We start from the raw sequence: 27,672 nt of genomic DNA, 5'->3' as shown, positions 1-27,672 counted from the left end.
GCAGGAACAAGCACAGAGAGGCTTCTGATAACATTGTTGACCGGCAAGCAACTAACAGAGAAGCAAGGTTATATAGCGACTCCCACATCTTGATGGGAACAGGTGAACAGAGAAGATGAAGACACCAGTTCAATTCCACCAGTAGCCACCGGGGGAGCCCAGAATCCAAATTCACAACACGCGGGACTCCGACCCCACCCATCAATGTTAGGGCCTGTTCAACCCCATCCTGTAAACCAGACAGAAAAATATCGAGGCCAATGTCCGTTAGGCGAACTCCGTCCGGTCTCAATTGTAGCGTGTTATCCCGTTGTAGGTGTTGGTGACGAATCACGATGCCACCTCTTCTCCTCACATATTTTCCGATCCGAGCATTGAATTTACTCCTTGTCCGCTCTATGGCTTTTTTATCTCTTGCTTCTCGCCAAACAACCCGTGGTGTAATATCCGACCACGCCATTATTATTTTCTTGAATAGACAGCTGAACCGTTCCATATCCGTTGTCACCCATTTGTACAATTCGGCCGCCTTTTGTTTGCCTAGGTCATTGCCATCCGCGTGTAACACCATTATCACCGGGCGTTCCGCCAACCTTGCTATGCCAACCATCTCCTTGAACACCTGTTTCCACTGGAGGCCTCTGATCCCCCTCCAGTTAACTTTTATGCCTGGGAGGTGAAGATTTGTTCCTCCTGGCCGTAGTTTGGCCCTCTTTTCGGCCCAGTATACTTAGGAATCTCCTACCACCCAAACTTCCACCCCTGTAAGAGACAACACATGTTAATTCAGCAAATCAGGTCTTATGTATCTAGCAAAGCATGCGGACTTCCAGGGACCCATTCTCTGCACTTCGGCCTCTGACACTCCTGCCTTAGCTGCCTCTGTAGCCGCCCCAATCTGGAACGAATGTGTTCCGTACTACTTTGGATTTGTGCCGTTTTTTTCCAAGCATAGCTTGAACATTGCCTGGAATTGGTACTTGGTCAGAGGGGAGCCGTCTGTATGAGTGAAGAAAAATCTCCCTACGTGTCTTATTCCAGCGTATTTTTTAACAATTTTTAACGGGCAAACTGGGCCATCTGTAGAGTTAACCAGGACCCATGTGCCCCCTACCGGTGGGATCGCATTTGGATTTTCTAACCCTGATGCGTCGCTGCATATTACTATGTCCTCATTGATTAGGCCTCCTTCCGACGCGTTCTTTGACCGTGGTAGAAATTCACTAATGCACAGTGCTCCGAAAAAAAACGGTCGCAAAAGCTGCTAATATAAGGGCCGCCTCATATTGTGATGAACAGACTGACGGGGATATCGAAATTAGGTCATGCAATAGTCTCAATGATATGGGGCGGCGACATTCTTGGCTTAGCTGAAGCCTTTTCCAACCTTTAATGGCTTGTTTTATGCAGAAGGACTTAGTTACGTCTACCCATCCCAATAACTGAAAGAAAAAGGCTAGCCCTGATAATTTCCATTGTGCCGAAGTGCCCGACGCCCTGCCTTCCCTCATCCGTAATAGAAAATCAGTTGTCACCGCGCTTCGTGCTCGGTTGCATTTATCAACTGGCCTACCCTGAATTATTGAGCACTAGGGTTGAGCGACTTTCATTTTTTTAAGATCGAGTCGGGTTTTGTGAAACCCGACTTTGTCCAGAGTCGAGTCGAGTGCAGTCGGCCGATTATCGCTAAAAGTTGGGGATCGACCGAAACACGAAACCCAATGCAAGTCAATGGGGAAGCATAGTCGGCAGTGAGTGGAGGCCAGGAAAACACCTACAGTGCCCATTTTAATGCCAAAAACATCCATTCTTGTTTCTGAAGCTTGTCAATCTTAATTAACTTTATAATAATAGTTGGGCATTGGAACTTGGGGGTCATTTGGCAAAAGTTGTGGGGGTGGGGCTGGTTCAAGATTTTAGTGGGCCCAGGAAACGTGGACTACGTCACGGCGGTGGAGCAGGGAGAGGTAAGTATTTCAACGTTGCAAGTGCTGTGATCCTGAGCAAGCAGGGGGGGCCCACTCGTTCGCATTGGCACTGGCACAGGGCCCCTCAAAGTACGGCGGTGTGTTTGCATGGCGGGGGCACCTCCCACCAGCAGCGACACTTTTGCGTACTCTGAGGGGCCCTGTGCCAGTGACGTCGCCAACGAGTATGAGTATGCCCCCCCCCCCACCTGATGAAGGAACCTGCACTTTCATCTGCACCTTCCTCTTTGTCCCTGTGTAAGGCTACGTTCACATTTGCGTTGTGCGCCGCAGCGTCGGCGCCGCAGCGCACAACGCAAACAAAAACGCGGCAAAACGCACGCTAAAACGCTGCGTTTTGCGCCGCATGCGTCCTTTTTGGCCGAAAGTTGGACGCAAAAAAAATGCAACATGAAGCGTTTCTTGCGTCCAACGCTTGCGGCCATGCGGCGCAAAACGCAGCACAACGCATGTCCATGCGCCCCCATGTTAAATATAGGGGCGCATGATGCATGCGGCGCCGCTGCGGCGCCCGACGCTGCGGCGCCCGCCGCGAATGTGAACGTAGCCTAAGGTGGTATAACATGCGGGAAGGGGAACCTTACTTTCAGCAGGGTCAGATTCTGGCTGTGTAGAGTGCAAGGGGAATGTAGTGGTCTAGGTCAATGTACCAGCAGACTCATCTAGCAGTGGCTGGGCAATGGGCAGGATGAGGAGGAAACAGATATAGGGCCAAAGAATAAATTAGGCTAAATGCAGTTCAAAATTGGTAACAGGACTAAACAGGCGGCATTGCTTTGTTCAGTGGAGTAGCAAACCCAAGAGCAGCAAACACTGTTTCAAGGGCCCAACCACACTAGTAGGCCAAATGCAGTTTAATATCTGATACTATAGGCCGAAAGCCAGAAGGTAGAAGCTCAGCTGTATTCAGTTGAGGACAAACACCAGGCAGGGGCAGACACCGTTAGTAGGCCCTAACCACCAATTTTTAAAAACACAGCACTTAATGAGAGCCAGAAGTTTGAAGCTCAGCTGTATTCAGTTGAGGTCAACACCAGGGAGGGGCAGACACCGTTAGTAGGCCGTATGTTATGATCCTAATGGTAGAGGATCTCAGGAGTTCCAGCTAAGTCTGCAAACACAAAAAAACAAGCTCATAGGGAAGTGGTAACTAGGCTGACCGTATACCTGATCCTAGCACAACAACTAGCAGCAGTCGGGGAACGTACCTACGTTGATTCTAGACGTCTCGTGCCAGCCGGAGAACTAACTAACCCTTTCAGAGAAAATAAGACCTCTCTTGCCTCAAGAGAAAAGACCCCAAAGTTATAATACAAGCCCCCAACAAATAATAACGGTGAGGTAAGAAGAAATGACAAACGTAAGAATGAACTAGATTTAGCAAAGAGAGGCCCACTGACTAATACCAGAAAATAGGAAGATGACTTATGCGGTCAGCAAAAAACCCTACAAAATATCCAGGCTGAATATCCAAGAACCCCCGCACCGACTAACGGTGTGGGGGGAGAATAACAGCCCCCTTGAGCTTCCAGCAAAATCAGGAATCACATTTTAAACAATGCTGGAACAAAATAAGAGTAATTCAAATACACAAAAATAAGAAAGCAGGACTTAGCTTATCTTGCAAAATCAGGAAGACCAGGAGACAGGAGAAAACAGACATGGTCTGATAACAATGATTCCAGGCAATATACAGAGTATCCAGGAAGTTTATATAGGCACACCCAAGGCCAAACGAACCAGGTGAGTGCCAACCTGGGAAAAGAAAATCCAAGTGCCATACCGCTAATTACCACAAGAGGGAGCCAAGAAATATAGTTCACAACAGTACCCCCCCTTTAAGGAGGGGTCACCGAACCCTCACCAAGACCACCAGGGCGATCAGGATGAGCAGCGTGAAAGGCACGAACCAAATCGGCCGCATGAACATCAGAGGCGACCACCCAGGAATTATCCTCCTGACCATAGCCCTTCCATTTGACCAGATACTGAAGCCTCCGTCTAGAGAGACGAGAATCCAAGATCTTCTCCACCACATACTCCAACTCGCCCTCAACCAACACCGGAGCAGGAGGCTCAACAGCAGGAACCATAGGCACCACGTAACGCCATAACAAAGACCTATGGAACACATTGTGAATGGCAAACGACACCGGAAGATCCAAACGAAACGACACCGGATTAAGGACTTCCAAAATTTTATAAGGACCAATAAAGCGAGGCTTAAACTTAGGAGAGGAAACCTTCAGAGGGACATACCGAGAAGACAACCAAACCAAATCCCCCACACGAAGTCGGGGACCCACACCGCGGCGGCGGTTGGCAAAATGCTGAGCCTTCTCCTGTGACAACTTCAAGTTGTCCACCACAAGATTCCAAATCCGCTGCAACCTATCCACCATGGAATCCACCCCAGGACAGTCAGAAGGTTCAACATGACCCGAGGAAAACCGCGGATGATAACCAGAGTTGCAGAAAAATGGCGAAACCAAAGTAGCAGAACTTGCCCGATTATTGAGGGCAAACTCAGCCAATGGCAAGAAGGTAACCCAATCATCCTGATCCGCAGAAACAAAACATCTCAAATAAGCCTCCAGCGTCTGATTAGTTCGCTCCGTTTGGCCATTAGTCTGAGGATGAAAGGCAGATGAAAATGATAAATCAATGCCCATCCTAGCACAAAAGGATCGCCAGAATCTGGACACAAACTGGGTTCCTCTGTCAGACACGATATTCTCAGGAATGCCGTGCAAACGAACCACATTCTGAAAGAACAAATGAACCAAATCGGAAGAGGAAGGCAATTTAGGCAAGGGCACCAAATGGACCATCTTGGAAAAATGATCACAGACCACCCAGATGACAGACATTCCTTGAGACACCGGAAGATCTGAAATGAAATCCAAGGAAATGTGCGTCCAAGGCCTCTTCGGGACGGGCAAGGGCAAAAGTAACCCGCTGGCACGAGAACAGCAAGGCTTAGCCCGAGCACAAATCCCACAGGACTGCACAAAAGAACGCACATCCCGCGACAGGGAAGGCCACCAAAAGGACCTAGCCACCAAATCTCTGGTACCAAAAATCCCAGGATGCCCTGCCAACACCGAGGAATGAACCTCGGAAATAACTCTACTGGTCCATTTATCAGGAACAAATAGTCTATCAGGTGGGCAAGGGTCAGGTCTACCAACCTGAAATCTCTGCAACACACGTCGCAAATCAGGAGAAATGGCCGACAAGATTACTCCCTCTTTAAGAATACCCGCTGGCTCTGAGACTCCAGGAAAGTCAGGCACAAAACTCCTAGAAAGAGCATCAGCCTTCACATTCTTTGAACCAGGCAGGTACGAGACCACAAAGTCAAAACGGGAGAAAAACAACGACCAACGAGCCTGTCTAGGATTCAGGCGCTTAGCAGACTCGAGGTACATCAGATTTTTGTGATCAGTCAAGACCACCACACGATGCTTAGCTCCCTCGAGCCAATGACGCCACTCCTCAAATGCCCACTTCATAGCCAACAACTCCCGATTACCAACATCATAGTTCCGCTCAGCAGGCGAAAATTTCCTAGAAAAAAAAGCACATGGTCTCATCACAGAGCAACCAGAGACTTTCTGCGACAAAACAGCCCCTGCACCGATCTCAGAAGCGTCTACTTCAAACTGAAAGGGAAGTGAGACATCAGGCTGGCACAAAACAGGCGCCGAAGTAAACCGGCGCTTCAACTCCCGGAAAGCCTCCACGGCCGCAGGAGCCCAATTAGCAACATCAGAACCTTTCTTGGTCATATCCGTCAAAGGTTTAACAACGCTAGAAAAATTAGCAATAAAACGACGGTAGAAATTAGCAAAACCCAAGAACTTCTGAAGACTCTTAACGGACGTGGGTTGAGTCCAATCATGAATAGCTCGGACCTTGACTGGGTCCATCTCCACAGTAGAAGGGGCGAAAATAAAACCCAAAAAGGAAATCTTCTGCACTCCAAAGAGACACTTTGAGCCCTTCACAAACAAAGCATTATCACGCAAAACCTGAAACACCATCCTGACCTGCTTTACATGAGAATCCCAATCATCAGAGAAAACCAGAATATCATCCAGATAAACAATCAAATTTATCCAGATACTTCCGGAAAATGTCATGCATAAAGGACTGAAACACTGAAGGGGCATTAGAAAGCCCAAAAGGCATCACCAAGTACTCAAAATGACCTTCGGGCATATTGAACGCAGTTTTCCATTCATCTCCCTGCTTAATGCGCACAAGGTTGTACGCACCACGAAGATCTATCTTGGTGAACCACTTGGCACCCTTAATCCGGGCAAACAAGTCCGACAATAGTGGCAAAGGATACTGAAATTTGACAGTGATTTTATTCAAAAGCCGATAATCTATACACGGTCTCAAAGACCCGTCTTTCTTGGCCACAAAAAAAAATCCCGCACCAAGAGGGGAAGAGGATGGACGAATATGTCCCTTCTCCAAAGACTCCTTTATATAAGCACGCATCGCGGCATGCTCAGGTACAGACAGATTAAATAGTCGTCCCTTAGGAAATTTACTACCAGGAATCAAATCTATAGCGCAGTCACAGTCCCTATGAGGAGGAAGGGCACTGGACCTGGACTCACTGAATACATCCTGATAGTCCAACAAATACTCAGGGACTTCAGAAGGAGTAAAAGAAGCAATAGACACCGACGAGGAATCGCAATGAATTCCCTGACAACCCCAACTTGACACGGACATAGCCTTCCAATCCAAAACTGGATTATGGGTCTGTAACCATGGCAGACCTAGAACGACCAAATCCTGCATTTTATGCAAAACAAGAAAACGAATCACCTCCCGATGTTCAGGAGACATGCACATGGTCACTTGTGTCCAATACTGCGGTTTATTCTCCGCCAATGGCGTAGCATCAATTCCTCTAAGAGGAATAGGATTTTCTAAAGGCTCTAGGACAAAACCACAGCGCTTGGCAAACGATAAATCCATAAGACTCAGGGCAGCACCTGAATCCACAAATGCCATAACAGGGTAGGAAGACAATGAGCAAATCAAAGTCACAGACAAAATGAACTTAGGCTGCAAATCACCAATGGCGACAGGACCAACAACCTTTGATGGACGTCTAGAGCATGCCGAGACAACATGTGTAGAATCACCACAGTAAAAACACAACCCATTCTGACGCCTATGATTTTGCCGTTCGGTTCTAGTCAGGATTCTATCACATTGCATTGAGTCAGGTGTCCGTTCAGACACCGCCAGAGGATTAGCAGATTTGCGCTCCCGCAAACGCCGATCAACCTGGATGGCCAGAGCCATAGAATCATTCAGACTTGTAGGAATGGGAAAACCCACCATCACATTCTTAATGGCTTCAGAAAGGCCATTTCTGAAATTAGCGGCCAGAGCACACTCATTCCATTGAGTAAGCACGGACCATTTCCGAAATTTTTGGCAGTACACCTCAGCTTCATCCTGGCCCTGAGAGATAGCCAGCAATGCTTTTTCGGCCTGCATTTCAAGATTGGGCTCCTCATAAAGCAATCCGAGCGCCAGAAAAAACGCATCAATATTTGCCAATGCCGGATCTCCTGGCGCCAATGAGAAAGCCCAATCCTGAGGGTCGCCACGCAAGAAGGAGATAACAATTTTAATTTGCTGAGCTGAGTCTCCAGACGAACGAGGTCTCAAAGATAGAAACAATTTACAATTATTCCTAAAATTCCCAAATTTAAATCGATCTCCAGAGAACAGCTCAGGAATAGGTATCTTAGGCTCTGACATAGGACTGCTAATAACAAAATCCTGCATGCCCTGCACACGTGCAGCAAGCTGATCCACACTAGTAATCAGAGTCTGAACATTCATGTCTGCAGCAGAGCTTCAAGCCACTCAGAGAAAAGGGGAGGAAGAAAAAAAAAAAAAAAAAAAAAACTCAGAACTTATTTTCTTATAATCCCGCTTCAGCAATGCACTTTTTTGGCCTGGAATACTGTTATGATCCTAATGGTAGAGGAACTCAGGAGTTCCAGTTAAGTCTGCAAACACAAAAAACCAGCTCATAGGGAAGTGGTAACTAGGCTGACCGTATACCTGATCCTAGCACAACAACTAGCAGCAGCCGGGGAACGTACCTACGTTGAATCTAGACGTCTCGCGCCAGCCGGAGAACTAACTAACCCTTTCAGAGAAAATAAGACCTCTCTTGCCTCAAGAGAAAAGACCCCAAAGTTATAATACAAGCCCCCAACAAATAATAACGGTGAGGTAAGAAGAAATGACAAACGTAAGAATGAACTAGATTTAGCAAAGAGAGGCCCACTGACTAATAGCAGAAAATAGGAAGATGACTTATGCGGTCAGCAAAAAACCCTACAAAATATCCACGCTGAATATCCAAGAACCCCCGCACCGACTAACGGTGTGGGGGGAGAATAACAGCCCCCTTGAGCTTCCAGTAAAATCAGGAATCACATTTTAAACAATGCTGGAACAAAATAAGAGTAATTCAAATACACAAAAATAAGAAAGCAGGACTTAGCTTATCTTGCAAAATCAGGAGACCAGGAGACAGGAGAAAACAGACATGGTCTGATAACAACGATTCCAGGCAATATACAGAGTATCCCAGAAGTTTATATAGGCACACCCAAGGCCAAACGAACCAGGTGAGTGCCAACCTGGGGAAAGAAAATCCAAGTGCCATACCGCTAATGACCACAAGAGGGAGCCAAGAAATATAGTTCACAACAGCCGTAACCAAAGTTGAAGGCCAAATGCAGTTTAATATCTGATACTATAGGCCGAAAGCCAGAAGGTAGAAGCTCAGCTGTATTCAGTTGAGGACAAACACCAGGCAGGGGCAGACACCGTTAGTAGGCCCTAACCACCAATTTTTAAAAACACAGCACTTAATGAAAGCCAGAAGGTAGAAGCTCAGCTGTATTCAGTTGAGGACAAACACCAGGCAGGGGCAGACACCGTTAGTAGGCCCTAAACACCAATTTTTTTTATTTAAAAACAGCACTTAATGAGAGCCAGAAGGTAGAAGCTCAGCTGTATTCAGTTGAGGACAAACACCAGGCAGGGGCAGACACCGTTAGTAGGCCCTAAACACCCTTTTTTTTAAAAAAAAACAGCACTTAATGAGAGCCAGAAGGTTGAAGCTCAGCTGTATTCAGTTGAGGACAAACACCAGGCAGGGGCAGACACCGTTAGTAGGCCCTAAACACCAATTTTTAAAAACACAGCACTTAATGAGAGCCAGAAGGTTGCAGCTCAGCTGTATTCAGTTGAGGTCAACACCAGGGAGGGGCAGACACCGTTAGTAGGCCGTAACCAAAGTTGAAGGCCAAATGCAGTTTAATATCTGATACTATAGGCCGAAAGCCAGAAGGTAGAAGCTCAGCTGTATTCAGTTGAGGACAAACACCAGGCAGGGGCAGACACCGTTAGTAGGCCCTAACCACCAATTTTTAAAAACACAGCACTTAATGAGAGCCAGAAGGTTGAAGCTCAGCTTTATTCAGTTGAGGACAAACACCATGGAGCAGCAAACAGAGGTATTAGGCCCCATCCAGCAATTGAAAAAAAAAAAAAAAAGCTTAATAAGAGCCAGACGGTAGAAGCACAGCTGTATTCAGTTGAGGACAAACACCAGGCAGGGGCAGACACCGTTAGTTTGCCCTAACCACCAATTTTTAAAAACACAGCACTTAATGAGAGCCAGAAGGTTGAAGCTCAGCTGTATTCAGTTGAGGGCAACACCAGGCAGGGGCAGACACCGTTAGTAGGCCCTAAACACCAATTTTTTTTATTTAAAAACAGCACTTAATGAGAGCCAGAAGATAGAAGCTCAGCTGTATTCAGTTGAGGACAAACACCAGGCAGGGGCAGACACCGTTAGTAGGCCCTAACCACCAATTTTTAAAAACACAGCACTTAATGAGAGCCAGAAGGTTGAAGCTCAGCTGTATTCAGTTGAGGGCAACACCAGGCAGGGGCAGACACCGTTAGTAGGCCCTAAACACCAATTTTTTTTATTTAAAAACAGCACTTAATGAGAGCCAGAAGGTAGAAGCTCAGCTGTATTCAGTTAAGGACAAACACCAGGCAGGGGCAGACACCGTTAGTAGGCCCTAAACACCAATTTTTAAAAACACAGCACTTAATGAGAGCCAGAAGGTTGAAGCTCAGCTGTATTCAGTTGAGGTCAACACCAGGGAGGGGCAGACACCGTTAGTAGGCCGTAACCAAAGTTGAAGGCCAAATGCAGTTTAATATCTGATACTATAGGCCGAAAGCCAGAAGGTAGAAGCTCAGCTGTATTCAGTTGAGGACAAACACCAGGCAGGGGCAGACACCGTTAGTAGGCCGTAACCAAAGTTGAAGGCCAAATGCAGTTTAATATCTGATACTATAGGCCGAAAGCCAGAAGGTAGAAGCTCCGATTTAGACAGTGGAGGACAATTTGAATTAGGGACTGCAGACAGACTTAGTAGACTGTCCCCTGTGGACCATGCATCCACCACATTAACCCATTGCGCCGTAATGGACACGTAATCTTCCGTGGCCATGCCTACAGGTCCATGCGTCTGTTGTCAGGTGCACCTTTCTACTCACAGATTGCCAGAGTGCATGGACAATGCGGTCTTTTACATGGAATACTGGTCGTGTGCCTTTAAGACCAGGGGATACTGGTCGTGTGCCTTTAAGACCAGGGGATACTGGTCGTGTGCCTTTAAGACCAGGGAATACTGGTCGTGTGCCTTTAAGACCAGAGAATGCTGGTCGTGTGCCTTTAAGACCAGGGAATACTGGTCGTGCGCCATTAAGACCAGGGAATACCGGTCACGTGCCTTTAAGACCAGAGAATACTGGTCGTGTGACTTTAAGACCGGGAATACTGGTCATGCGGGTTTAGGTAAAATCTTGCAGCGAGCGAGAAGCGCCAATTTAGGGGGCGGAGCTACAGGCACAACGTGGGCGGAGCCTCGAAACTTCCATGATAGGCCCCAGCCGGGGCGTAAATTTCTGCAGCCGGCGTCAGCGTAAGAGTTAGGGGTGGTCACCCGTTGCTCGAGAAAATTGAGCGCTTCCGCGTCAGGCGCTAAGCGCCAGGAAAAAAAGGCTAAGCCGCCTTGAGGCGACACAGTGCGCTTCTGGAGGTGCGGACTACACATCGGCCGAAGCCGGGAGCTAAATTTGTTAGCCGGCTGGAGCGTTACCTCAGGGAGGTGGCCACAGGGAAGTCTGAGACTGCCTGTCAATATCCCGCTGCAGAAGCCCATTGCTGGCAGGATCCACTTACCAACGGTGCGCGTCCCGGCAGGAGCCGGCGCGGATGTCGGGTATTGCAGCGTGGACGGTGCAGGGGTAGAGAGACAAACCTCAATCCATCATCCCTTTGTTAAGGAGGTGGAGAGGAACCGTCCGCCTCCTTGTCCGCTTTCACAGTGGTGGAGGCTGCCCGGACCATGGAGGGGGGCTTCCACGAAGTTCAGCCCATCGGGACCATGAAAGCACCTCCGCTCCTGAAAGGGATTTCAACTGCGGCCTAGTCCGGCTGCAAAAGCCGGGGACTAAATTTATGGAGCCTGCCGGTGGAGCGCGTCGGCGGGCCGCGCGCCGAATGATTGCCGCTGGCGTACCGGCCAGTGGCACCCCCAGGACCGCATCTTCCAGGCAGGCAGCGTGAGGAAGCATGGCCCCCGAGATCTGCAGGGCGCCTCTCGTCCCAGACGAGAAGCGCCGATATAGGGGGCGGGGTTACGGCCGTGGGAGGGATCTGCCCACTGCGGCCTACTCCAGCTGAAAAGCCGGGGACTAAATTTCCAGCCTGCCTGGGGATGCGCGGCGGCCGCAACGGAGCGACGCTAACCGCCGCAGTTCCCGACCGCCGGCGCCTGTCCCCAGGGGCTCTGCCGTAAGTACCGCCGGCGCCTACCCCATAGAGGCCACTGCGGCCTACTCCGGCTGAAAAGCCGGGGACTAAATTTCCGGCCTGCCCGGCGGTGTGAGGTGGTGCGGCCGCAAAGCGATCCGGAGCGCAGGAGGGGAACTCCTGATGTACTCACAGTCCGGTAATGCAGGTCCCCCTGTCCCTGCGCGCTCCATCCTCATCCTCTTCTGCAATCCCTTTGGGCTCTGCCGCAAGTATGCAACGCCATGTGATGTGGGCCTTGTATGTCGGGCCACCGGAGAAGAACATTAGAGCAGGCTCTATGTGCTCGCCGTCTTGCAGGGGGAAGGGAAATTGGGACCAAAGATGGAAACCCGTTGCCCGAGTAAAATTTGGCGTGCTCCAACGTCGCAGGAGAGGGACGGGGAGGTATACTCGCCGTGCTCGCCTGTTGCTGGTTCGGGGGAGAGCGGGTCCCATAAAAAAGGATCCGTCGCCCCCTTCACTCCGTTGAATAAAAAATAAAAATTAAAATTAAAATAAGAAAGTTGGGGTCTGAAAACAGACCCAAGTGCCTCCTACAGACACTAAGCAAGAACTGGTTAGCTGAGGGCCAGCAGGAGGGTGTATACTGCAGGGGAGGAGCTAACTTTCTTTGTATCACTTAGTGTCCTCCTAGTGGCAAGCAGCATAACACCCACGGTCTGTGTCCCCCAATGAGGCGTAGGAGAAATTATATATATACCTATTCTATGTATATAGATATCTATTCTATTCTAACCTGTCAGTGTGATTTTACTGTACACTGCAAATGAATTACCGGCTTTTCTAAGGACACCGAAGCGTTAAAAAAATAAAAATAAAAATCGGAGAGCACTCGCATGGTGCGATTTTTTTTTTAATCAGTCCTATTTAGGATGAGAATAATCTCGCAAATGAGATGTCCCCTATTGAATAACATTGGTCCGAGTGCAATCTGATTTTTTATCGGATTGCACTCGTCTGTTTCTCGCACAAATGGGTATGAGGCCTTACATGTCAATCATCCCAGCAGCGCCAGGCAGCACAGACTTAGAATGCGGTCTACTGTGGCATCCGGTAAGTATGGTGGCAGAATGTGCAGCGCCTAATGGAGGACAAGTCCTATAATTGGAGCATATACCAAGCCCTCCGAACACCACACGCATGTGTGACTGTGACTCTTACCTCTCGGTTTAGCCGACTGTTATTTTCTTCCAGCGCTTGCAGAAGGTGATCGATGGAGGAATACAGCAGCCAAACCAAAGGAGACAAGGCGGACAGAGGCCACTGGTGAGAAGTATACTGGATCGCAAAGAATAAAAATTTATAACAGAAGTTTCTAGACGGAGAAGTTTATCAATCTGGATCATGCTAAATAAATTGCTCTGGTTATGTGGGATAAATAAAAGGGGCTTTCTTATCTCACTCACTGATGGGAATATGTCAAGTGTTCAGAGTTACAGACACATCGGCCGCCGCCCATCCACTTACAGGAATGGCATCGCACGACCAGCTCAGCCATTTCCACAGCTCCGACCAGCGCATAGAGTTCGTTCACGGCTTTGACCCCAATATAAGTTTAAGGGTTGAAGCTACGGATATGGGTGTGCTCCGCCGGTTCTGTGACTCTTAATGAAGAGTTTGGTAAATGGTGTATTATAGCGTACTGCAATAAATGGTGCTGTAACAAAAAAAATGGCGCTATAATGATAAATGGCATACACTTGTGCTGACTGACAGATTTTACCGTGAACGCCTGAGACGAGAATCCACCCCTGGACAGGAAAACCCCTGTAACTATACATTTCTTTCCCACTGCCCCCGACGCCGGCTGCACAATCCTGGAGTATTCGGGCCGTATAAGCTGCAGACAGTTCAGACACGCCAGGTACGCATTCACTTGCTTCTGAAGACCTATAAGGGTTCGGACCTCTCTGCGGAGATGCATCCTGTACACAAACATCACGGTGCCGGCTGAGGAAGGAGACAACGACATTCAGCAGAGACGGAAATTAAAAGAGGAATGGAGATCACTAGAGGGGACAATCCCAAATACGACGGATAACTACCTGACCCCCGAATGTGCCCCCCTCTGTGTGCAAAGACAAATGGAGGGGCCTCACATAACGCACATATGTCCAGGAGGAATGTACGGTACTAAAATTAGCGGCTCCAGAATTTGTAATACAATCTCCTACTAGAGATAAGATCAGAAGAGTTTGTGCCGATGAATATGGAGAGCATACAGGAGCTCGTAGTAATTATGGGTCAGCAGATCTGCGGCTCGAACACGAGCTTCAATGATGCTCACAACCTGAGGGAGACAGCAGTGATATACAGCCGGCTCGGTAAGAAGACGATGGCTCCGACCGGGCAACCGCTCACCTCACTGTAAATTCACTGAAGGGAATTCCACAAGTTCATGGAGCTGTGAACGTTCACACAGGATGATGACCAGCTGCCGAAGGCAATCCAGCTGTCTGCAAAAAGGGGGGACGGGGGATGAGGAACCAACCAGCCCCTAATATTCCAGCACTCCCGCAGCATGTAACTGGGCACCTACTCTGGCTAAGTGAGGGTTAAAGGGAACCTGTCACATCGTTTTGGCCCTGTAAGGCCTCTTTCACACTTCTGTCTTCCAAATCTGCACAGGATCCGTCAAGAAGTTGAAATGACGGATATCATGTTACAAATGTGAAAAAAAAAAAAAATCACAATATTCTTACCTTCCGGCATCCCGCGCAGCGTTACCGATGGTCGCGATGCTCCCAGCAGCTAGCGTTCCCAGTAATGCATTGTGGCAATAACCCAGAAGACCTAGCGGTCTCGCGAGACCGCGAGGTCATCGGATCATTTCGCAATGCATTACTGGAAATGGAGCTATCGGGAGCATCGGTAACGCTGCGCGGGACCCCGGAAGGTAAGAATATTGCAATTTTTTTATTTTTTTTTCACATTTGTAACATGATATCTTTTTACTATTGATGCTGCATAGGCAGCATAAATAGTAAAAAGAGAGCGAGCGAGAGACAATTTCCCACACAGGAAATTCTTCCACACATGATCAGTTTCAAAAGACGGGACCCGTCGCTGGATTCCTGCTTTTGACGGTCAGCGATGGATCCTGCATCCATAAGCTTCCATTATAGCCAACGACGGACAGCGCAGGATCCGTCGCTGAGCGATTTTACGACATGCAGAAAAAACGTTCCTCTGAACGTTTTCTCCACCCGACGGACTGCAATTTTCAGATGGATCCACTGCACGATGAAACGGAAGGCCATCCGTCACAATCAGTCGCTAATACAAGTCTGAGGAAAACAGGATCCAGCAGAAAAATTTGCTGGATCCTGTTTTTTCAAAAATCGACGGATTGTGACGGGAGCTCAAAGATGGAAGTGTGAAAGAGGCCTAAGCTGCGGCCACCGCCCTTCACGGCTAATCTACAGTATTCTGTAATGCTGTAGATAAGCCTCCGATCTACCCTGAAATAGAAGAAAAACAAGATTATACTCACACGGGAAGGGGGGGGGGCTGCCCCGTTCGATGGGCATCGCAGTCCGGAGCATCCCATCTTCATACGATGACGTCTTCTTCCTTGCTTCGTGTCGCGTCTCCTGCGCAGCCGTACTGATCTGCCCTGTTGAGGACACAGCAAAGTACTGCAGTCTCTGTGCCTCTGACCTTTCCAGGCACCTGCGCACTGCTGTAATTTACTCTGCCCTCAACAGGGCAGATCAGTACGCCTGCGCAGGAGCCGCGACACAAAGCAAGGAGGAGGACGTCATCGCATGAAGATGGGAGGCGCCGGACTTGGACCTGAGACACCCATCGGAACCGACCGCCCCAGGGTGAGTATAATAAAACTTGTTTTTCTTCTATTTCAGGTTGGACAGGGGGCTTATCTGCAGCATTATAGAATACTGTATATAAGCCCTGAAAGGCGGTGGCCACAGCTTACAGGGGCAAACCGACGTGACAGGTTCACTTTAACAAGTGGGGTCACTGTGAGATTTCTGCCCATTGCCATTTCCTGCGGTGCCTTTAATACATTCCCAACCATTGAGTTGCATGTATGTTACAGGCCAGGAGCCGGTGTACGGAGCGGCTCATGATCAGGGCCTGTCACTAAAAAGATATGCTTCCATCCTCCATTTGGCCATGTATGGAGCATATGCTGGGGTCTAAGGCTCAGGCACAATGTACACACCTCCGCCCCACACCAGGAGCTGTCAGCCCTCCGCCCCACACCACGAGCTGTCAGCCCTCCGCCCCACACCACGAGCTGTCGGCCCTCCGCCCCACACCACGAGCTGTCGGCCCTCCGCCCCACACCACGAGCTGTCGGCCCTCCGCCCCACACCACGAGCTGTCGGCCCTCCGCCCCACACCACGAGCTGTCGGCCCTCCGCCCCACACCACGAGCTGTCGGCCCTCCGCCCCACACCACGAGCTGTCGGCCCTCCGCCCCACACCACGAGCTGTCGGCCCTCCGCCCCACACCACGAGCTGTCGGCCCTCCGCCCCACACCACGAGCTGTCGGCCCTCCGCCCCACACCACGAGCTGTCGGCCCTCCGCCCCACACCACGAGCTGTCGGCCCTCCGCCCCACACCACGAGCTGTCGGCCCTCCGCCCCACACCACGAGCTGTCGGCCCTCCGCCCCACACCACGAGCTGTCGGCCCTCCGCCCCACACCACGAGCTGTCGGCCCTCCGCCCCACACCACGAGCTGTCGGCCCTCCGCCCCACACCACGAGCTGTCGGCCCTCCGCCCCACACCACGAGCTGTCGGCCCTCCGCCCCACACCACGAGCTGTCGGCCCTCCGCCCCACACCACGAGCTGTCGGCCCTGCACCCCACACCACGAGCTGTCGGCCCTACACCCCACACCACGAGCTGTCGGCCCTACACCCCACAGCACGACCTGTCAGCATTGTACCCCACACCACGAGCTGTCAGCCCTGCACCCCACTCCACGAGCTGTCAGCCCTGCACTTCACGAGCTGTCAGTCCTGCACTCCACGAGCTGTCAGCCCTGCACCCCACACTAAGACCTGTCAGCCCTGCACCCCACACCACGAGCTGTCGGCCCTGCACCCCACACCACGAGCTGTCAGCCCTGCACCCCACACCACGAGCTGTCAGCCCTGCACCCCACACCACGAGCTGTCAGCCCTGCACCCCCACACCACGAGCTGTCGGCCATGCACCCCCACACCACGAGCTGTCGGCCCTGCACCCCACACCACGAGCTGTCGGCCCTGCACCCCACACCACGAGCTGTCGGCCCTGCACCCCACACCACGAGCTGTCAGCACTGTACCCTACACCACGAGCTGTCGGCCCTACACCCCACACCACGAGCTGTCGGCCCTACACCCCACACCACGAGCTGTCGGCCCTACACCCCACACCACGAGCTGTCGGCCCTACACCCCACACCACGAGCTGTCGGCCCTGCACCCCACACCACGAGCTGTCGGCCCTGCACCCCACACCACGAGCTGTCGGCCCTGCACCCCACACCACGAGTAATCGGACCTACATTCCACCTGCTGTGATCGGGAATATGCGCGACAGCGTTGTACGACTGGTGGTTGTGTCTCCGAATCCAGGTGATGCATGAAGATACGAGTCCTCAAAGTTGCCTACAATCAGGAGACATCTGGTCACTCACCTAAAAATATCATAGATACATAGAGGAGACGAGAGCTTGTACATGGCATTACCTGACATTTCAGGTCATCCACAGTCTCCGAAATAGCCAATGTTGCTAATTGAATCAGCAGCTCTGGCAAATCCACACGTTCCAGGAGATGCAGCACCTGGGAATACAGGCAAAAATTTACTACAGGCAGAATACGAATACGCTGGGAATAAAGGCAACAATTTACTACAGGCAGAATACGGATCCGCTGGGACTAAAGGCAACAGGTTACTACAGGCAGAATACGGATCCACTGGGAATAAACGCAACAGGTTACTACAGGCAGAATACGGATCCGCTGGGAATAAAGGCAACAGGTTACTACAGGCAGAATACGGATCCGCTGGGACTAAAGGCAACAGGTTACTACAGGCAGAATACGGATCCACTGGGAATAAAGGCAACAGCTCACTACAGGCAGAATACGGATCCGCTGGGAATAAAGGCAACAGGTTACTACAGGCAGAATACGGATCCACTGGGAATAAATGCAACAGGTTACTACAGGCAGAATACGGATACGCTGGGAATAAAGGCAACAGCTCACTACAGGCAGAATACGGATCCGCTGGGAATAAAGGCAACAGCTCACTACAGGCAGAATACGGATACGCTGGGAATAAAGGCAACAGGTTACTACAGGCAGAATACGGATCCGCTGGGAATAAAGGCAACAGGTTACTACAGGCAGAATACGGATACGCTGGGAATAAAGGCAACAGGTTACTACAGGCAGAATACGGATCCGCTGGGAATAAAGGCAGCAGCTCACTACAGGCAGAATACGGATCCGCTGGGAATAAAGGCAACAGCTCACTACAGGCAGAATACGGATCTGCTGGGAATAAAGGCAACAGGTTACTACAGGCAGAATACGGATCCACTGGGAATAAACGCAACAGGTTACTACAGGCAGAATACGGATCCGCTGGGAATAAAGGCAACAGCTCACTACAGGCAGAATACGGATCCGCTGGGAATAAAGGCAACAGGTTACTACAGGCAGAATACGGATCCACTGGGAATAAATGCAACAGGTTACTACAGGCAGAATACGGATCCGCTGGGAATAAACGCAACAGCTTACTACAGGCAGAATACGGATACGCTGGGAATAAAGGCAACAGCTTACTACAGGCAGAATACGGATACGCTAGGAATAAAGGCAACAGCTTACTACAGGCAGAATACGGATCCGCTGGGAATAAAGGCAACAGCTCACTACAGGCAGAATACGGATACGCTGGGAATAAAGGCAACAGGTTACTACAGGCAGAATACGGATCCGCTGGGAATAAAGGCAACAGGTTACTACAGGCAGAATACGGATCCACTGGGAATAAACGCAACAGGTTACTACAGGCAGAATACGGATACGCTGGGAATAAAGGCAACAGCTCACTACAGGCAGAATACGGATACGCTGGGAATAAAGGCAACAGGTTACTACAGGCAGAATACGGATACGCTGGGAATAAAGGCAACAGCTCACTACAGGCAGAATACGGATCCGCTGGGAATAAAGGCAACAGCTCACTACAGGCAGAATACGGATCCGCTGGGAATAAAGGCAACAGCTCACTACAGGCAGAATACGGATCCGCTGGGAATAAAGGCAACAGGTTACTACAGGCAGAATACGGATACACTGGGAATAAAGGCAACAGGTTACTACAGGCAGAATACGGATCCGCTGGGAATAAAGGCAACAGCTCACTACAGGCAGAATACGGATCCGCTGGGAATAAAGGCAACAGGTTACTACAGGCAGAATACGGATACACTGGGAATAAAGGCAACAGGTTACTACAGGCAGAATATGGATCCGCTGGGAATAAAGGCAACAGGTTACTACAGGCAGAATACGGATACGCTGGGAATAAAGGCAACAGCTCACTACAGGCAAAATACGGATCCGCTGGGAATAAAGGCAACAGGTTACTACAGGCAGAATACGGATCCGCTGGGAATAAAGGCAACAGGTTACTACAGGCAGAATACGGATCCGCTGGGAATAAAGGCAACAGCTCACTACAGGCAGAATACAGATACGCTGGGAATAAAGGCAACAGGTTACTACAGGCAGAATACGGATACGCTGGGAATAAAGGCAACAGCTCACTACAGGCAGAATACGGATCCGCTGGGAATAAAGGCAACAGGTCACTACAGGCAGAATACAGATACGCTGGGAATAAAGGCAACAGGTTACTACAGGCAGAATACAGATACGCTGGGAATAAAGGCAACAGCTCACTACAGGCAGAATACGGATACGCTGGGAATAAAGGCAACAGGTTACTACAGGCAGAATACGGATCCGCTGGGAATAAAGGCAACAGGTTACTACAGGCAGAATACGGATACGCTGGGAATAAAGGCAACAGCTCACTACAGGCAGAATACGGATCCACTGGGAATAGACGCAACAGGTTACTACAGGCAGAATACGGATCCGCTGGGAATAAAGGCAACAGGTTACTACAGGCAGAATACGGATCCGCTGGGAATAAAGGCAACAGGTTACTACAGGCAGAATACGGATACGCTGGGAATAAAGGCAACAGCTCACTACAGGCAGAATACAGATACGCTGGGAATAAAGGCAACAGGTTACTACAGGCAGAATACGGATATGCTGGGAATAAAGGCAACAGCTTACTACAGGCAGAATACGGATCCGCTGGGAATAAAGGCAACAGCTCACTACAGGCAGAATACGGATACGCTGGGAATAAAGGCAACAGCTCACTACAGGCAGAATACGGATCCGCTGGGAATAAAGGCAACAGGTCACTACAGGCAGAATACGGATCCACTGGGAATAAAGGCAACAGGTTACTACAGGCAGAATACGGATCCGCTGGGAATAAAGGCAACAGCTCACTACAGGCAGAATACGGATCCGCTGGGAATAAAGGCAACAGCTTACTACAGGCAGAATACGGATCCGCTGGGAATAAAGGCAACAGCTCACTACAGGCAGAATACGGATCCGCTGGGAATAAAGGCAACAGCTCACTACAGGCAGAATACGGATCCACTGGGAATAAACGCAACAGACTACTACAGGCAGAATACGGATACGCTGGGAATAAACGCAACAGGTTACTACAGGCAGAATACAGATACGCTGGGAATAAAGGCAACAGGTTACTACAGGCAGAATACGGATCCGCTGGGAATAAAGGCAACAGCTCACTACAGGCAGAATACGGATCCGCTGGGAATAAAGGCAACAGCTCACTACAGGCAGAATACGGATCCACTGGGAATAAACGCAACAGGTTACTACAGGCAGAATACGGATACGCTGGGAATAAAGGCAACAGGTTACTACAGGCAGAATACAGATACGCTGGGAATAAAGGCAACAGCTCACTACAGGCAGAATACGGATCCGCTGGGAATAAAGGCAACAGGTTACTACAGGCAGAATACGGATCCGCTGGGAATAAAGGCAACAGGTTACTACAGGCAGAATACGGATCCGCTGGGAATAAAGGCAACAGGTTACTACAGGCAGAATACAGATACGCTGGGAATAAAGGCAACAGGTTACTACAGGCAGAATACGGATCCGCTGGGAATAAAGGCAACAGGTTACTACAGGCAGAATACGGATACGCTGGGAATAAAGGCAACAGCTCACTACAGGCAGAATACGGATACGCTGGGAATAAAGGCAACAGCTCACTACAGGCAGAATACGGATCCGCTGGGAATAAAGGCAACAGGTTACTACAGGCAGAATACGGATCCGCTGGGAATAAAGGCAACAGGTTACTACAGGCAGAATACGGATACGCTGGGAATAAAGGCAACAGCTCACTACAGGCAGAATACGGATCCACTGGGAATAGACGCAACAGGTTACTACAGGCAGAATACGGATACGCTGGGAATAGACGCAACAGGTTACTACAGGCAGAATACGGATCCGCTGGGAATAAAGGCAACAGGTCACTACAGGCAGAATACAGATACGCTGGGAATAAAGGCAACAGGTTACTACAGGCAGAATACGGATCCGCTGGGAATAAAGGCAACAGCTCACTACAGGCAGAATACGGATACGCTGGGAATAAAGGCAACAGCTCACTACAGGCAGAATATGGATCCACTGGGAATAGACGCAACAGGTTACTACAGGCAGAATACGGATCCACTGGGAATAAACGCAACAGGTTACTACAGGCAGAATACGGATACGCTGGGAATAAAGGCAACAGCTCACTACAGGCAGAATACGGATCCGCTGGGAATAAAGGCAACAGCTCACTACAGGCAGAATACGGATCCGCTGGGAATAAAGGCAACAGGTTACTACAGGCAGAATACGGATACACTGGGAATAAAGGCAACAGGTTACTACAGGCAGAATATGGATCCGCTGGGAATAAAGGCAACAGGTTACTACAGGCAGAATACGGATACGGTGGGAATAAAGGCAACAGCTCACTACAGGCAAAATACGGATCCGCTGGGAATAAAGGCAACAGGTTACTACAGGCAGAATACGGATACGCTGGGAATAAAGGCAACAGGTTACTACAGGCAGAATACGGATCCGCTGGGAATAAAGGCAACAGGTTACTACAGGCAGAATACGGATCCGCTGGGAATAAAGGCAACAGGTTACTACAGGCAGAATACGGATCCGCTGGGAATAAAGGCAACAGGTTACTACAGGCAGAATACGGATACGCTGGGAATAAAGGCAACAGCTCACTACAGGCAGAATACGGATCCACTGGGAATAGACGCAACAGGTTACTACAGGCAGAATACGGATCCGCTGGGAATAAAGGCAACAGGTTACTACAGGCAGAATACGGATCCGCTGGGAATAAAGGCAACAGGTTACTACAGGCAGAATACGGATCCGCTGGGAATAAAGGCAACAGCTCACTACAGGCAGAATACAGATACGCTGGGAATAAAGGCAACAGGTTACTACAGGCAGAATACGGATATGCTGGGAATAAAGGCAACAGCTTACTACAGGCAGAATACGGATCCGCTGGGAATAAAGGCAACAGCTCACTACAGGCAGAATACGGATCCGCTGGGAATAAAGGCAACAGCTCACTACAGGCAGAATACGGATCCGCTGGGAATAAAGGCAACAGGTCACTACAGGCAGAATACAGATACGCTGGGAATAAAGGCAACAGGTTACTACAGGCAGAATACGGATCCGCTGGGAATAAAGGCAACAGCTCACTACAGGCAGAATACGGATACGCTGGGAATAAAGGCAACAGGTTACTACAGGCAGAATACGGATCCGCTGGGAATAAAGGCAACAGCTCACTACAGGCAGAATACGGATCCGCTGGGAATAAAGGCAACAGCTCACTACAGGCAGAATACGGATACGCTGGGAATAAACGCAACAGGTTACTACAGGCAGAATACAGATACGCTGGGAATAAAGGCAACAGGTTACTACAGGCAGAATACGGATCCGCTGGGAATAAAGGCAACAGCTCACTACAGGCAGAATACGGATCCGCTGGGAATAAAGGCAACAGCTCACTACAGGCAGAATACGGATCCACTGGGAATAAACGCAACAGACTACTACAGGCAGAATACGGATACGCTGGGAATAAAGGCAACAGGTTACTACAGGCAGAATACAGATACGCTGGGAATAAAGGCAACAGCTCACTACAGGCAGAATACGGATCCGCTGGGAATAAAGGCAACAGGTTACTACAGGCAGAATACGGATCCGCTGGGAATAAAGGCAACGGCTCACTACAGGCAGAATACGGATACGCTGGGAATAAACGCAACAGGTTACTACAGGCAGAATACGGATCCGCTGGGAATAAAGGCAACAGGTTACTACAGGCAGAATACGGCTACGCTGGGAATAAAGGCAACAGGTCACTACAGGCAGAATATGGATACGCTGGGAATAAAGGCAACAGGTTACTACAGGCAGAATACGGATACGCTGGGAATAAAGGCAACAGCTCACTACAGGCAGAATACGGATCCGCTGGGAATAAAGGCAACAGGTTACTACAGGCAGAATACGGATCCGCTGGGAATAAAGGCAACAGCTCACTACAGGCAGAATACGGATCCGCTGGGAATAAAGGCAACAGCTCACTACAGGCAGAATACGGATCCACTGGGAATAAACGCAACAGGTTACTACAGGCAGAATACGGATCCGCTGGGAATAAAGGCAACAGGTTACTACAGGCAGAATACGGATCCGCTGGGAATAAAGGCAACAGGTTACTACAGGCAGAATACGGATCCGCTGGGAATAAAGGCAACAGCTCACTACAGGCAGAATACGGATCCACTGGGAATAAACGCAACAGACTACTACAGGCAGAATACGGATACGCTGGGAATAAAGGCAACAGGTTACTACAGGCAGAATACAGATACGCTGGGAATAAAGGCAACAGCTCACTACAGGCAGAATACGGATCCGCTGGGAATAAAGGCAACAGGTCACTACAGGCAGAATACGGATACGCTGGGAATAAAGGCAACAGCTCACTACAGGCAGAATACGGATCCGCTGGGAATAAAGGCAACAGGTCACTACAGGCAGAATACGGATCCGCTGGGAATAAAGGCAACAGGTTACTACAGGCAGAATACGGATCTGCTGGGAATAAAGGCAACAGGTCACTACAGGCAGAATACGGATACGCTGGGAATAAAGGCAACAGCTTACTACAGGCAGAATACGGATCTGCTGGGAATAAAGGCAACAGGTTACTACAGGCAGAATACGGATCTGCTGGGAATAGACGCAACAGGTCACTACAGGCAGAATACGGATACGCTGGGAATAAAGGCAACAGGTTACTACAGGCAGAATACGGATACGCTGGGAATAAAGGCAACAGGTTACTACAGGCAGAATACAGATACGCTGGGAATAAAGGCAACAGCTCACTACAGGCAGAATACGGATCCGCTGGGAATAAAGGCAACAGGTTACTACAGGCAGAATACGGATCTGCTGGGAATAAAGGCAACAGCTCACTACAGGCAGAATACGGATACGCTGGGAATAAAGGCAACAGGTTACTACAGGCAGAATACGGATCCGCTGGGAATAAAGGCAACAGGTTACTACAGGCAGAATACGGATACGCTGGGAATAAAGGCAACAGGTTACTATAGGCAGAATACGGATCCGCTGGGAATAAAGGCAACAGGTCACTACAGGCAGAATACGGATCCGCTGGGAATAAAGGCAACAGATTACTACAGGCAGAATACGGATACGCTGGGAATAAAGGCAACAGCTCACTACAGGCAGAATACGGATACGCTGGGAATAAAGGCAACAGCTCACTACAGGCAGAATACGGATCCGCTGGGAATAAAGGCAACAGGTCACTACAGGCAGAATACGGATCCGCTGGGAATAAAGGCAACAGGTTACTACAGGCAGAATACGGATACGCTGGGAATAAAGGCAACAGGTCACTACAGGCAGAATACGGATACGCTGGGAATAAAGGCAACAGGTTACTACAGGCAGAATACGGATCTGCTGGGAATAAAGGCAACAGGTTACTACAGGCAGAATACGGATCCGCTGGGAATAAAGGCAACAGGTTACTACAGGCAGAATACGGATACGCTAGGAATAAACGCAACAGATTACTACAGGCAGAATACGGATACGCTAGGAATAAACGCAACAGATTACTACAGGCAGAATACGGATACACTGGGAATAAAGGCAACAGCTCACTACAGGCAGAATACGGATACGCTGGGAATAAAGGCAACAGCTCACTACAGGCAGAATACGGATACGCTGGGAATAAAGGCAACAGCTCACTACAGGCAGAATACGGATCCGCTGGGAATAAAGGCAACAGCTCACTACAGGCAGAATACGGATCCGCTGGGAATAAAGGAAAAAGGTTACTACAGGCAGAATACGGATCCGCTGGGAATAAAGGCAACAGCTTACTACAGGCAGAATACGGATACGATGGGAATAAAGGCAACAGCTTACTACAGGCAGAATACGGATCTGCTGGGAATAAAGGCAACAGGTTACTACAGGCAGAATACGGATCCGCTGGGAATAAAGGCAACAGGTTACTACAGGCAGAATACAGATCCGCTGTGAATAAAGGCAACAGCTCACTACAGGCAGAATACGGATACGCTGGGAATAAAGGCAACAGCTCACTACAGGCAGAATACGGATCTGCTGGGAATAAAGGCAACAGCTCACTACAGGCAGAATACGGATCCGCTGGGAATAAAGGCAACAGGTCACTACAGGCAGAATACGGATCCACTGGGAATAAAGGCAACAGGTCACTACAGGCAGAATACGGATCTGCTGGGAATAAAGGCAACAGCTCACTACAGGCAGAATACGGATCCGCTGGGAATAAAGGCAACAGGTCACTACAGGCAGAATACGGATCTGCTGGGAATAAAGGCAACAGGTTACTACAGGCAGAATACGGATCCGCTGGGAATAAAGGCAACAGCTCACTACAGGCAGAATACGGATACGCTGGGAATAAAGGCAACAGCTCACTACAGGCAGAATACGGATCTGCTGGGAATAAAGGCAACAGCTCACTACAGGCAGAATACGGATCCGCTGGGAATAAAGGCAACAGCTCACTACAGGCAGAATACGGATCCGCTGGGAATAAAGGCAACAGCTCACTACAGGCAGAATACGGATCCGCGATCCCGAATGCGCGCTTCCTTACATGCGAAATGCGCGCCGAATAAATGATTAAATAAATAAATAAATTAAATAAATGATTAAACGCGCACTCCTGAATGTGCTCCTTACATATCGCAAGCCTGTCTCAGGAACAGAGCGCGCTCCTAAAAGGCGCCGCCTTCGATGCCCTGATGAACCAATCAGCGCTGCAGCTGACAAGGACTATCACTCCTCTGACACGCCCACAACACATTCAGCCTGCGAATTCAATACTCGCATCTGGATGTTGTGCAAAAGAACACGCACTTGTCAACCCGAGCGTCATTCCGGAAGCGACACGCATGGAACGCCGGGAAATGTAGTACCGTAACTCTGTGAGCGCCACGTGACAGCGGGGGGCGGGGCCTCCGCGGGCTGCGCAGTAGGAGGCAGCACACTGGCTGGTGGGAGCTGGAGCCGCACAGTGCGGTCAGGACACGGCAGGGACCTGTGTTCTCCCGGGTGAGCCTGGACTGTATGGCCGCTGCCTGCCCTGACCGCAGCCAGCCCATATGGCGGCTTCTCTGTCTGCACTAAGTCAGGGCACGCCCCCAGTGTGACACGCCCCGGAAATGACGTCACACCTGGGAGAGCCACACAGTTTAGTATTTACTCCAGATTCGTCCAGAAGCTTCTTATCCCCGTGGGTTCCCGGTGTCCGGTGTGCGGCTCTGCAGGTGGAGTCTGCGCAGTCCTCGTCACCCTCCATGTGGGGGATTCCTCCTATATCGCCTCCATACTCCGCCCCCTCACTATAGTGCTTATTCACACCTGGGAGTCCTGGCTGTGTCTGTGCAGTGAGTGCGTTTTCCTCTTTGTTTCCAGACAGTAATGTCCTCCCCTGTGTACCGGCCACTGTAAGGCCATGTTCACACGGTGCGGTTTTTGCTGCGGATCCGCAGCGGATTTGCCACTGCGGATCCGCATCCTTTTTCCATGCAGGGTACAGTACAATGTTACCCTATGGAAAACAAAAACTGCTGTGCCCACTTAGCTTTTTTCCCTTGGAAAATCCGCAAGGATTTTCTGCGGGAAAAAAGAAGTACCATGTCAATTCTTTCTGCGGCTTCCGCTGCGGGTTTCCACCTGCACCAATAGGAAAGTGCAGTTGGAAAACCGCAGTAGAATCCGCACAAAAAAAAGCAGTGAAAAGCACCGCGGTTTTACACTGCGGGTTTTGCAAATCTGCAGCGGAAAAATCCACAGTGGAATCAGGAACGTGTGAACATGGCCTAAGAATTCTCCCTTCTTCCCCCACATGGTAATATTCCCCTATTCACCTACAGGGGCCATAAGTCCTT

General features: G+C 49.8%; 2 protein-coding genes across 5 annotated transcripts in view; one reads left to right on the top strand and one right to left on the bottom strand.

The window, feature by feature from the left end:
* Positions 1–26,883, bottom strand: LOC143766852 (uncharacterized). Of its 3 annotated transcripts, none has more exons than XR_013213651.1 (4): positions 26,376–26,394; positions 17,660–17,755; positions 17,476–17,578; positions 1–762 (listed from the first exon to the last, which is right to left on the bottom strand). XR_013213651.1 is itself a non-coding variant. In XM_077254839.1 (4 exons), exons 1-4 carry the CDS (start codon positions 26,881–26,883, stop codon positions 731–733), a joined length of 417 nt encoding a protein of 138 aa, XP_077110954.1. In that variant the 3' UTR covers positions 1–730. The 3 variants fall into 3 exon arrangements, 1 of the variants encoding a protein (XP_077110954.1); XR_013213650.1 differs by lacking the exon at positions 26,376–26,394 and adding an exon at positions 18,680–18,740; XM_077254839.1 differs by lacking the exon at positions 26,376–26,394 and adding an exon at positions 26,698–26,883.
* LOC143766816 (uncharacterized) overlaps positions 26,819–27,672 on the top strand; it is an 85,175-nt gene continuing 84,321 nt past the window's right edge. The window contains exon 1 of one of the 2 annotated variants that reach the window (XM_077254788.1): positions 26,819–27,048. In XM_077254788.1, coding sequence (XP_077110903.1) covers positions 26,944–27,048 — 105 coding nt within the window. In that variant the 5' untranslated portion in view covers positions 26,819–26,943. Of the gene's footprint in view, positions 27,169–27,672 lie in introns of both variants that reach the window. The other variant, XM_077254789.1, reaches the window with a different exon arrangement.

Source organism: Ranitomeya variabilis, chromosome 4, assembly GCF_051348905.1.
Source record: "Ranitomeya variabilis isolate aRanVar5 chromosome 4, aRanVar5.hap1, whole genome shotgun sequence".
Lineage (NCBI taxonomy): Eukaryota > Metazoa > Chordata > Amphibia > Anura > Dendrobatidae > Ranitomeya > Ranitomeya variabilis.
Note: the sequence above shows the minus strand (reverse complement) of the source record. Positions and strands in the feature narration are given on the sequence as shown.

Excerpts from the sequence above, each read along its gene's own strand:
- LOC143766852 (XM_077254839.1), bottom strand. The coding sequence starts at position 26,883 with ATGGGCTGGCTGCGGTCAGGGCAGGCAGCGGCCATACAGTCCAGGCTC. Across the intron at positions 17,579-17,659 it reads TGGATGACCTGAAATGTCAG|GCAACTTTGAGGACTCGTAT; the intron begins GTAATGCCATGT and ends TCCTGATTGTAG. Across the intron at positions 763-17,475 it reads CCGATCACAGCAGGTGGAAT|GGGTGGAAGTTTGGGTGGTA; the intron begins GTAGGTCCGATT and ends TGTCTCTTACAG.